The sequence below is a fragment of the Phalaenopsis equestris genome, unplaced genomic scaffold (genome assembly GCF_001263595.1).
Source record: "Phalaenopsis equestris unplaced genomic scaffold, ASM126359v1 Scaffold000167, whole genome shotgun sequence".
Lineage (NCBI taxonomy): Eukaryota > Viridiplantae > Streptophyta > Magnoliopsida > Asparagales > Orchidaceae > Phalaenopsis > Phalaenopsis equestris.
In genome coordinates, this window is record NW_018164609.1 from 1,107,151 (window position 1) to 1,118,922 (window position 11,772).

The window sequence follows — 11,772 nt, forward strand, 5'->3', positions numbered from 1 at the left end:
GAGCTGGGCAGTGGAATCGCGATCTTGCGTATGGAACAGGGACGGGTTTGTGAATCTTCATGATCCAGGGCTACTTCATGCACCTTCCACACTTGTCTTCTTCTGAAAGAGTCTTTCTTCTGGATTCTTCTTGGCCTTCCACTCTATTCCTTTGTGTCGAAGCTCCTTTAGGAGTCTATAAATTGCTGTTATTATGTATGTGGGAGGCAGATTGGAGTTGCGTTTGAGTTTAGTTTCAGATCTCTTGTGTAGAGATTCTTTCCCCTTTGTGGGGCTGTATCCGAGGAGGTGGTAATGCTCAGGTTGTATCCTCTTTGAGGTAGTGCTTGTATCCTCTCTCTTTACCCTTTCCAACCCTTCTCCCCTCCACTCTTCTGTTGTCGAATTCTCCCGACGTAACCCCGACACCCGACTATTCCACCTTCCTTTAGATTATTACTATTGTTCCGTCTACCTAACTCATTTCAAGCTCTGCCTAACCACCCCACTACCGCTACCAACCACCTACAATCCTTCACGCTTATTGTGCTATAGTTCTGCACCTTCCCTTCGCTACCACCCGACTTTCTTGACAGTCGTCATCCCCTCTAATCATTCCTATCTCTTTAGCCGACCTCCACCACCCAATGGGATACCGTTAGGAGTGTTTGCTGTGTCATTTTATGTTTTAGTTTTTATTTTTGTTCGAGTTGTGCTGAAATCCTATTTTAATGTTAAAAAAAGTTTGTTTTTTGTGTTTTCACTATTTTCACTACTAGTTTCGGTATCAAAGAAGCTTTAGAATTACATCAAGACTATTAATTTCTTCTACACACACACACTCACACACATCTTCTTGATATTTTAATTCTAGCATGCTCTTTTGGTAAATGCAATAATGAGATAGGTGCGAGAAAGAGTCACATTAACGCGAGAGCTTTTCATCCCACGATACTATAACAACTACAGTACCGAGGACGCGGTCACTGTCGCTGCTACAATAACCGTCGATCCTTCTTGCTTTTTTTAGCTCCCCCTCTCCCATTTTCACTCCCTTCCATAGAGTCTTCTCCTATTCATTGCCTATCTTATTTACCACATTCAACTTTATCCTATTTCAAATTTCTTACTTTTTTATCCCACCCCCTCTTTAATTCTTGCCTAGTGTATCTCCTCATCTCTCCTAGTTATAGGTGTTGTTTTCTGAAAATTATATGGTTTTTGGATGAGTGGAGAATTCTGAGTTTTGCCTTTGAAGCGTTTTTCCCTTCAGGGGCTGTACTCGACGACGAGAAGGTGCTTTGGTTGTAACTCGTCTGAGGTGGTAACCATCTCTAAAGATCCGTGTGGTGCTCCGACTATAGCTCGACCCCTTCAGCAACTGTCAACCATTTCTAGGCCTCCGATCTGCTGCTCAGTCGCCGTTCACCACTTCCACTTGCCGCTACACACCTACTGCTCTCCAAAACATATTGTCCACTCCCTATTTTCCTCTATTGCCGCCCCTAAGTCCTTGTCCTTGTCCAGCTACTGCCATCACCCTCACAACACCTCAACAGTTGCTATACCCTCATTCCAGCCTTCTATTGCGCCCATCTCCTCCAACCAATCCCTCGACTTGTTGCCTTGTCGCCGTCCACCACCCTAGGTTCTCTTCCATGTTTGCATTTTTGTTATTCTCCTATTATCACTAGTCGTTGTTTATAGTCCTTTTGGATTTCAACAATAAAATTATCATTTTCTATTATGGTTTGGGTTTTTTCTCCAGTATCATTCGGTATCAGAGTTAGCTCAACCCTTGTCCTATCATAGGGTTCCCTAAATCCACCTCTACCCAAATCACCCCACCAAAATCTTTCTGCTCCAAAAGCTTCGATGAATGAGGTCGAAGCTTCCCCAATCCCGGGAGATTGACACGGGAGCTTTTTCATCCCGAGGTACTGTAGCGGCTACAATACCGCATACACGGTTACTGTAGCTTCTACGGTAACCATTGGTACTTCTTGCCTTTTTAGCCCCCCCTCTCATTTTCCTCCCTTCCATAAAGAGTCTTCTTATTCGTTGCCTACCTTATCTCTACCATCTTCCACTTCTATCCTATTTCAAATTCCTTCTTTTTTTATCCCATACCCTCTTTAATTTTTGCCCAGCCTATTTTCTAATCTATCCTATTTATAGGTGTTGTTTTCTAAAAACCAGACAGTTTTTGGAAGAGTGTAGAATTCTGAGTTTTGCCTTTGAGGTGTTCTTCCTCTCTGGTGATGAGAAGGTGTTTCGACTGTAACTCTTTTGAGGTGGTGACCGTCTCCAAGTGTCCGGGTGGTGCTCCGGCTATAACTTGGCCACGACGAGACATTTGTCCTTCCGCAGCCCCCTCTGATCCCACTTCTAGCACTGCCAACCATTGTCAGGCCTCCGATCTGCTGTCCAGCCATCATCATTCTTTGTTATCCTTTCTTCTCTTTCCATTGAAAATTGTTTATTTCTCTATGGATGTGAGAAAATTGTGAGATTGGAGGTTCTTATGGTTAGAAAAGAAATGGTGAGAGAATCTTCTCTTTTATTGAAGGGAAGAGACTGACTCAAGAACCTGGGTAATACTCTATGATAATGAAGATTGCATCATACTTGTCCCATGTATAGAAATAAGACTTATAATTTCTTATAATTTTAAGGGGCTTTTACATGCATAGCACCGAAAACTTTCGTGTTTATCTTTCTCACACCTAAACTTTCATAATTACAAACATCATATGTAAAGTAACACTCATTATCACCTTTATCTTTTCGTCTATAGGTAAAGTGCTATGTGTGTAAAAATGAAAGTTTAGGTGTGAGATAGGTAAATCCATAAGAATTGGGTGCTATGTATGTAATTTTCCCTAATTTTAAATATCATCATATTAAAATTAAAATTAAAATCAAATCCTATTATCTACTTAGAATTTAAAACATGCTTATTCAAATAACAGTTCTTAATTTAAACAAAAATATGCTTTAATTAAACAAATACAAATACAAATTCTTAAACTGGTATGATCGGGGTTCAATCTATACTTTTGAATACTACTTAGTTTTTAATTTGTCTTCCCGAAGAACAATAAAAGCTGACATTATTCTAGGTAGTAAAACATCACGAACAATAAATGTTTGTTCACATTGTGTGATTTGCATAACTATAACACTTCCACAAGCATCAGTGCTTGTGCCTTTGCAGGAGAGCCTTAACAGTAAAATTTTGAATGTTCTACTTTGTGGCTTCCATCAAGTTTTGTTAGGGGCATCCATACATACCACCCAATTCCTATTTATTTATATATCTACTACGAAAACGTTGATTTTTACATTATACAACCCAAATCTTTCCGGTGGCATAAAAAACACCACTATTTTAACTTTTCAAAAGCGAAATACACATTTTCATGCATAGGAAAATTAAAATTTAGGTGTTAGATATGTAATACATGCAAATTGAGTGGTCTCTATGTATTTTTTTTTTTATTATTTTATGGTTGATTTCTAATACTATTTTGGCAAAAAGATGTGGTTCCCAATTCTCCTACAATCTTAACAGATTTAGCATGATTTAACAAATGGTAGTTTCCATTGAGCATAAATGGATGTAGAATACATGCTGATGAGTATAATCATTCTCTTTGAAAATTGAGCTATCTTAATTTTTATGGATTGGAAACTATATTCTCTTACGCAATGGCGCGGCATGTTTGACCTGCAATTTTTTCTTCTAAACCAGATGGGCATTGCTTCCATGGTTCACTTGTATGTATTTCCTGCGAAGCCATATGAGCTAATGGGTGATCGGTTCCCCGGCACCGTATCAGTTCTTGGAGATTATGCTTCCGTGGACTGTCCATTAGACCCCGAGGAAGTTAGGGATAGCGAGCGACCTACCAAGCTAAGGATTCCTCAGCCACCTAATGTCGATTTTAAGAGCGGAATAAACATCAAAGATAGTGTCCGAGATGTATTTCTTGGTGGCGGAGAATATGAGCTTCTTTTTTACTTCTTATTTTTTTTTTTTTTTTTTTTTTTTTTTTTTGTAAATTGATGCTTGTTTAGGGCTTGTTCGGAATCACTTTTGTGTTTTGTTTTTGTTTTTGCTTTTATTTTAGAAACATGTGTGTTTAGTACATTCTTTTCATCTTTTTTTTTTTCAAAAACAAAAATTAACTTGTTTTTTAAAATATTAAAAACTTCTAAAAGTTATTTCAAAAGTGATTTTATAAACAACTAAATATATTTTAACATAGGAAACATTTTTTACCTTTTCCCTCAAAGATAATCTATTTGACAGGGTTTGTTTTTTCCCTCAAAGATCATGTTTGAGTTGTGATCATCAATATTTTTTAGTGCTTTTTACACCTATGTGCATAATCACTTTCACCATCTCAATTTCTCAACCAGTTACAACATACGTATCTGCACGATAAGCATATTTGATTATAACATACTTAAAAACTATTTTTTTCCTTTTCTTCCTTTTGGGAAATTTACATAAATAACACACAATTCTTATGTATTTTCATATCTCACACCTAAACTTTCATATTTACATATATAGCACGTTAGTGCTTTAAAGTCATAACACTGTCATTACCGGATCCCAAGTCCCAGATATAAAAAGTGAAGGGTTGTGTTAGGCAGTCGACAAACAACTTAAAATTTGTCGAAAAATCATGACATGACTTCTTTTGATTATTGTGTAAATGCTAGGAGTCCCCTGGAAGCGACGTGCTGTATGATCTGAATACAGTGATAAGTGTGCAAGGGTTGCTACACTGACGCCCGAGTGTAGTGTCAAATAAGCAAGAGTTTTCACATTACGGACAGATGAGGATTAAAAAGTTAGTTTATGAAATTAATACTAGGATAGAATTTTGAAATATTGGTATTCTCTCAAGTGAATTAATAAAATTAGTTGATATTATGATTCATAGAAGGATAAATATCTTATGTATTCAAGAAACTAAATGAGTTGGAGAAAATGCTAAGGCAATTGATGACTTAGACTTTAAACTCTGGTATTCATGTAAGAGTCACACTAGAAATGATGTAGGTATAATTATAAATAAAAGTTTGAAAGATAATGTTGTGAAAATTAATAGAATTAGAGATAATATTATAACCCTTAAGATCATTATTGATACTAAAATTTTTAATATTATAAGTGTTTATCTTCCTCAAATAGGTTTAGATATAGGTTCTAAAAAAATTCTGGAATGACCTAGAAGACTTAATACAAATGATACTTCTTGAAGAAAGAATTTTATTGAAGGATATTTTAAATGGACATTTCAGTAGAGTGGTAGAAGATTTTAGAAATATTCTTGACAACTATGATTTTGAAGTGATTAATGAAGAAGATAGGGTCATATTAGATTTTGTTTTAGCGTGTAGTTTTGCTATTGCTAATACTTTATTCAAGAGAAGAGATGAACATATTATTACTAATAAGAATGTATCTAATAAAACACATTGATTATTTTCTTATGAGAAGAAGAGATCGTCGAGAATGTATAGATTGTAAGGTCATTCCAAGTGTGAATTTAAGTACTTAACGTCAATTATTAGTTATAGATTTTAGGATGAAGAGTTGTAAAATAAAGAATATTAGAAGTTATTGTCGTAGAATTAGATAGAGACACCTAATAAATAAATAAAATTATTCTTATGAGTAAACTATAAAATTTCAAGATTTGGGATGTTTATGAAGAGGTAAATTCTATATGAGATAAATTAACAAATATTATTAAACAAGTGACAAAAAATGGACTTCGAGAATCAAAAGAAAAATTTTCTATAAATAAAAAGAGTTGGTGGTTGAATAATAACGTGCAAGAAAAGATAAAATATAAGTTATGTTATAAAAATTGATTTAAATGTAAAAGCTTAGAAAACTGAGAAAAATATAAGTGGCTCGTAGGGAGTCTTAGAGAACAAGTTGTGACGCAAAAAATTATGTTTTTAGTGATCCTTATAATAGATTAGATACTAAAGAGGGTGAAAAGTATATGTATAAACTAACTAAACAAAGAGAAAAGAAAAATAAAGATTTAACTCAAGTAAAGTGTATTAAAGATGAAAATCAAAAAGTATTTTCTTAGAAAAATATATTCAACATAGGTGAATGAGTTATTTTGATGAACTTTTTAATGAAGTTTTTGAAAATACGATTGAACTTAGTGATGTTAATATCTTTAATAATAATAAAATGTTTCATTTTTACCGTCACATTAGTAAAAAAGTTGATGAATCTTTAAAGAAAATCAATGGTCGAAAGTCTGTAGGACCTGATGATATCCCAATTGAAGTGTGGAAATATATAAGAGATTTGAGAGTTTCTTAACTTCTAAACTTTTTAATTTTATTTAAAAAACTAAAAAAATGTCCGATGAGTGGTGGAAGAGTATTTTGGTTTCCATTTTTAAGAATAAAGGGGATGCATAAGAGTGTGTAAATTATAGAAGAATTAAGTTGATGTGTCATACTTTAAAATTATGGGAGAGAGTAATTGAATATATGTTAAGACGTATTATAAAGATTTCTAATAATCAAATTGGATTTATGCCGTGCAGGTCTACTATGGAAGCTATACATTTATTGAGAGGTTTGATGGAGAAGTTCGTAGAGAATAAGGAGGATCTACATATGATTTTTATTGATTTAGAAAAAGCTTACGATAAGATTCCAAGAGATATCCTTCGGAGAGTTCTAAAAAAGAAATGTGTTAATATGACTTATATTCAAGTCGTTAAATATATGTATATTAGAGTCATTACTTGTGTTCGAGCTAAACGAGGATTGACCAAATATTTTCCAATTTCCGTTGGATTACATCAGGGATCGGCTTTAAGCTCATATCTTTTTGCTTTAATTATGGATGCTCTTATCAGACATTTACAGGAGGATGTACCTTGGTGTATGCTTTTCGCTGATGATATCCTTCTCGTGGATAAGATTAGAGAAAAAGTTTGGGAAAAACTTGAATTATGAAGATCTATATTGAAGTCTAAAGGCCTTCGTTTGAGTAGAATTAAAACTGAATATATGAAATGTAATTTTAGTAGTAGTAGCTCTAGTGACATAGTTAGAACTATGGGTGATAAAATTATTAAAAGGTGTGAACATTTTAGATATCTCTGGTTTATTGTTCAAAGTGATGGTGATATAGATAGAGATGTTATTAGTAGAATTCAAGCTGGTTGGTTGAAGTGGAGGAATGCTTCGGGCCTATTGTGTGATAGAAAAGTACCGCTTCCACTGGAAGTTAATTTTATAAGATGGTGGTGAGACCTGCAATGCTCTATGGCACTGAATGTTGACCTTTAAAAGAGAAGAATAAAACTAAGTTAAGTGTTGTCGAGATGAGAATGCTTAGGTGGATGAGTGGCTTTACATTTAGAGAAAAAATGCGACATGAATACATCCGTGATAGGGTTGGTGTAGTTCCAGTGGCAGACAAGATTAGAGAGTCGTCTTAGATGGTTTAATAGATGGTTTAATTACATTAACCGTCGATCATCTGATGATCCGATTATGAGAGTAGATGTTTTAGATTTGACTTATGTTCAGAAAGACAGGTAGGCCTAGAAAAACTTGGGTATATTGTATAAAAAATGTTCTTAATTTATCAGAATTAAATGAAAATATGACACTCAATATGTCTCAATGGAAAAAAAAGGATTCATGTAGCTGAACCCACTTTGTGGGATAAAGATTTGTTGTTATTGTCGAAACCCATGCATGAAAAGGTGTATTTCACCTTCATAATAGTGTTATTTTTTATGTAACATCAGAGATTTTAGTGTTATGTGTGTAAATATGAAAGTAGGTGTAAAATAATTAAAATACATAAGAATTTTGTGTTGATATATGTAAATGGCCATTCCCATGTTTTCCCCCTTAGCTAAATTTTCTTCATTTCAATTTTTTTCTTTTTCTAGATTGTAAATGATTTGAAGTTCACAGTCACTCAAGCGGTGGAACCAATGGAAAAGGGTCTCACTAGGTTTAATGAGAAGCTTCACAAGATATCTCAGAATATAAAGAAGCATGAGAAGGACAAAAGGAGAACCAAAGATGACAGTTTCATAGGCTCCTCGTCGCCTTCTAGGAGAGTTATTCGCGGCATAGATGATCCGCTTTTGAACGGTACTGTAAGCGACTGTAGCTCGTCGAAGGGAAGACGACACCGTCGAAAATCCGGCTATAACAGTGCTGGGAGCGGCGGAGAAAGCAGTAGTGATCATAGTTTTGGCAGATACGAAATCCGTGGCTATAGATGGATTACCAAGGATTGAAAATTTCTCACTATTTTTTCAGGAGGATTTACATACATACCACTTAATTCCCTATTTATTTACATATTTCAACATCTAAATTTTAATTTTTATATACATCACCTTATCTATGCATGGAAAGATGCATTTCATTGTCTTTTTAAGTTAAAATGTTGGTATGTTTTACATGATATGAAAGACTTGAGTGGTGTAAATGTATAAAAACAAAGTTTAGGTGGTAAATATGTAAATATATAGGAATTCGTTGGTATGTATGTAAACGCCCGTTTTTCCTTAAAGGTTGCCTTATAAATCCCTTGGAGTAATGTGTATTAGACCACAAAAACATAGTTTTTATTAGGAACATTCTCTTATATTTATATGGGAATGATGTTTCAATGATTGTCATGTCATTTTGTTGGATACATACTTGCTAGTTCTCTCAATTTTGCTTGTAGACTTTTTTGTAAATTATCTTTACAAGTCTTATGTGTTTACATTTCTCAACACTTAAAACATTCATATTTACATGCATATCCCTCAAAATTTTAACATTATGTCAAAAATATCATCATAATAAAAATTTTAAAAGTGAAGTACACATTTTTCATGTTTAAGTTTGATGTAAAAATTTTTATCTTTAGACAACTTGTCTTGCTTACTAATATTTTGTGCAGCGAAGTAGCAAGATAATATCACATCAGGGCGTCATGTGTCAAGTGGGTCCCACAGTAATATACTGGTATTGGCCAGTGCTAAGAATGGTGGGGTCTGCTTGACACGTGGCGATGGCTGTCAAAAAAGCTCATTATTCGCGAACAGTTCGTGTTCGGTTTGTCAATGAGTTCGTGTTCGATTCGTTCGATAAGCAAACGAGACGAATATGAACAAATTTTTTTTGTTTGGTTAGTTAAATGAACCAAACACGCACAGTGATGCGTTCGTTTGTGTTCGAATCATTATTGTTCGAAATATAAAATAGTTTAAAATAATTATATATAAAAAATTTATGATATTTTTTAAAAAATAAATTTTATAAATTAGAATATATAATAAATATATTTTTGATGTGATATTAAATATTTGAAAGGTAGAGATGTAAATATGAATGTTTTGATTTTAGATATGAAATAAATAAAATTTTTTGTATAGTATGTAAATGCCCAGTTTAAGAAGGACCGCTGTCTTAACCTTCTCGGGTCAACCGATGTTCGGTCTATATATAGTATTTAGTGTAAATTCCCTCAGGCAACGTATGCACAAACCGCATTTCAAGAACAATTTCGAACACGAGCTTATTTCAAACGAATCAATCACGAACACAAGCTCTGTTCGTTTGTGTTCGATTCGTTTACACCCCTACACGTGGCACCCCATCATACGACTCTAAATATATCCGGAGTCTTGATGTAATATTTTTTTCGTAAGCTTGTAAGACATAATTACATCTCTAACTTTTTTTTTTTTTTTTTACATCATGGCTGGTTTCATAAAAATGTTCACAAGTGCTGCCTTATCATTTCATAAAATGTCAGCAATCATAAAGATGATGAATGAAACACATAATTCTTATAACAACATATAAAAAATATCACTATTCCTAGCTTTCAAAAGCGAGATATACTTTTTCAGGCATGGGCTTATAAAATCAAAGAGGTGTAAATGTAAATATTGAATTTAGGTGTTAAATACAGCAAATTTTGTGGCATATATGTAAGATTCCTTTGAAAGAAAGGGCTTAGAGAGGGTATAGATTGGAATGGTTGGCTCTCATGTATTTACATATCTAAAAGCTAAAATTTGATTTATACATATATGTATTATCTTATATATGTTTTGAAATGTGTATTTTAGTTTTTAAAAGTTAAAATGGTGATATTTTTTATGCGATATGAAAATTTTCCGACAAAAATGTAAAAAGTTAAAACTTTTTCTTGGGACATTTGAGCAATTTTAATCGAGACATACGTTGCTTATGTAAATCCTTGAGCCCAATAGCTTTTGGTTGAAAAATAAAGTCTGAACCAATAAGTTAAGGGTTTGTTTGAGGAAGCCTCAGCTTGCTAAAATGTAGCTGTGAAATCGCTGATCTAATGTTCAAAACCTGCGATGGTTATTACATTTTTTTTTTTTGGTGAAAAAGCCAGACATCAGCTAAAAAGATGTTATAGCACCAAGTCAGGATCGGTGATAAAACACAAATTTCAGCAGTGGTTTTTTGAAAAAATCATCAAAATACAGTTTAACTAAACAGACAAAATTGTGGTGTGGTGCTGCACTGCCACCACAATACCACCGTAAATGAATACCATGACTAGTATTAAAAAGTGAAATTTAGATGTTAAATATGATTAATTATGCATAAAAATATATATTTCACTTTTTAAAATATCGAAATATCAAAAATATATATTTCACTTTTTAAAACACCAAAATTAGAAAATAATTAAAATTTAAAAAATTAAAGGACTAAATTATGAAAGCCAATCAACTAACTTTAACATTATGGTAAAAACTTAGGGATTATATATGTAAATACATGATAATTGAGTGGTATGAGTGTAAAAGTTTCTAGCTATATTATCTCCACCAGCGGTCCAGCCCTCCATGTAGCCGCACGAACCCTGAATTTAGGAACTCCGCGACGTGAGGTCAACGGGAGCCGGGGTGAGGGACGAAGTTGAATTCGTTACACTTTGCGGATTTAAGATGAAGCCGATCAGTACACGGCTTCGCTTCCAAGTGACGACGGTGAAGAAGACGATCGCGACGATCGCGGCGATGGGGATGAAGAAGATTTGAAGCAAGTAGATCGAGACGACAGCTCGACGCTGAAGGTAATTGTCTCTCGCCTGTTAAAACCCGCAAATGCGCGGAAATCGGACTTAGCTAATCCGGGATTTACGGCGAAACAGGATAAGAATGTGATTTAAGATTACGTAGGATTTAAAGCGGTCATTTATGCTGTTTGGCAGTATTTATCTTGAATTCTGATACCAAACAGCCCCATTTTAGAGCTCTTGAAAGTATTTAAATCCTCAACTTTTGTAGTTCCCAAATCCAAACTAAAAATTAATTGAATTTATGACGATCTTCTTGTTCTTCATTTGCCTGTCATAATAAGCAGATCTGTAAATCAACTCTTATTAAGCAAAGCAAAATCGTTGAGTGGGAAAGCAGAGAAGGGAACTAAGAGAGTAACAATGCAATTCCAAAAATCTGGCGATATACTTAGCAAAATGTTTTCGATCAAGGTGAGTGCTGGCTAAGAGAAGCAATCATGTTTTCTTCTCCATAGTTTTGATTTTGCTAAAATAAGTATCAACGATCCCCGTCCCAAAACTTCCCCACTTTAGTTTTCGAAGGAAGCAAAAGTTAATAAAATAAAATAAAAATTGTACCTTTGTAGTCTGTTTTCCTATTTCGTTGTATGATTTATCTGAGATTTATAGGCCGCCTCATTCTCCATCACCAATTCTCTGACAAGCTGCTC

At 34.1% G+C, this 11,772-nt stretch overlaps 2 protein-coding genes across 4 annotated transcripts in view; both read left to right on the forward strand.

Annotated features, from left to right (window-relative positions):
- Positions 1–8,386, forward strand: part of LOC110022103 (protein LAZ1-like) — a 30,325-nt gene extending 21,939 nt beyond the window's left edge. For all 3 annotated transcript variants that reach the window (XM_020720898.1, XM_020720900.1, XM_020720899.1), the window contains 2 exons: positions 3,734–3,988; positions 7,944–8,386. In XM_020720898.1, coding sequence (XP_020576557.1) covers positions 3,734–3,988; positions 7,944–8,300 — 612 coding nt within the window. In that variant the 3' untranslated portion in view covers positions 8,301–8,386. The remainder of the gene's footprint in view (positions 1–3,733; positions 3,989–7,943) is intronic.
- A 2,454-nt stretch (positions 8,387–10,840) lies between these two features.
- Positions 10,841–11,772, forward strand: part of LOC110022107 (BTB/POZ domain-containing protein At2g30600) — an 8,666-nt gene continuing 7,734 nt past the window's right edge. The window contains exon 1 of the mRNA XM_020720906.1: positions 10,841–11,116. The gene's annotated coding sequence lies outside the window, so the exon portion shown is untranslated. The remainder of the gene's footprint in view (positions 11,117–11,772) is intronic.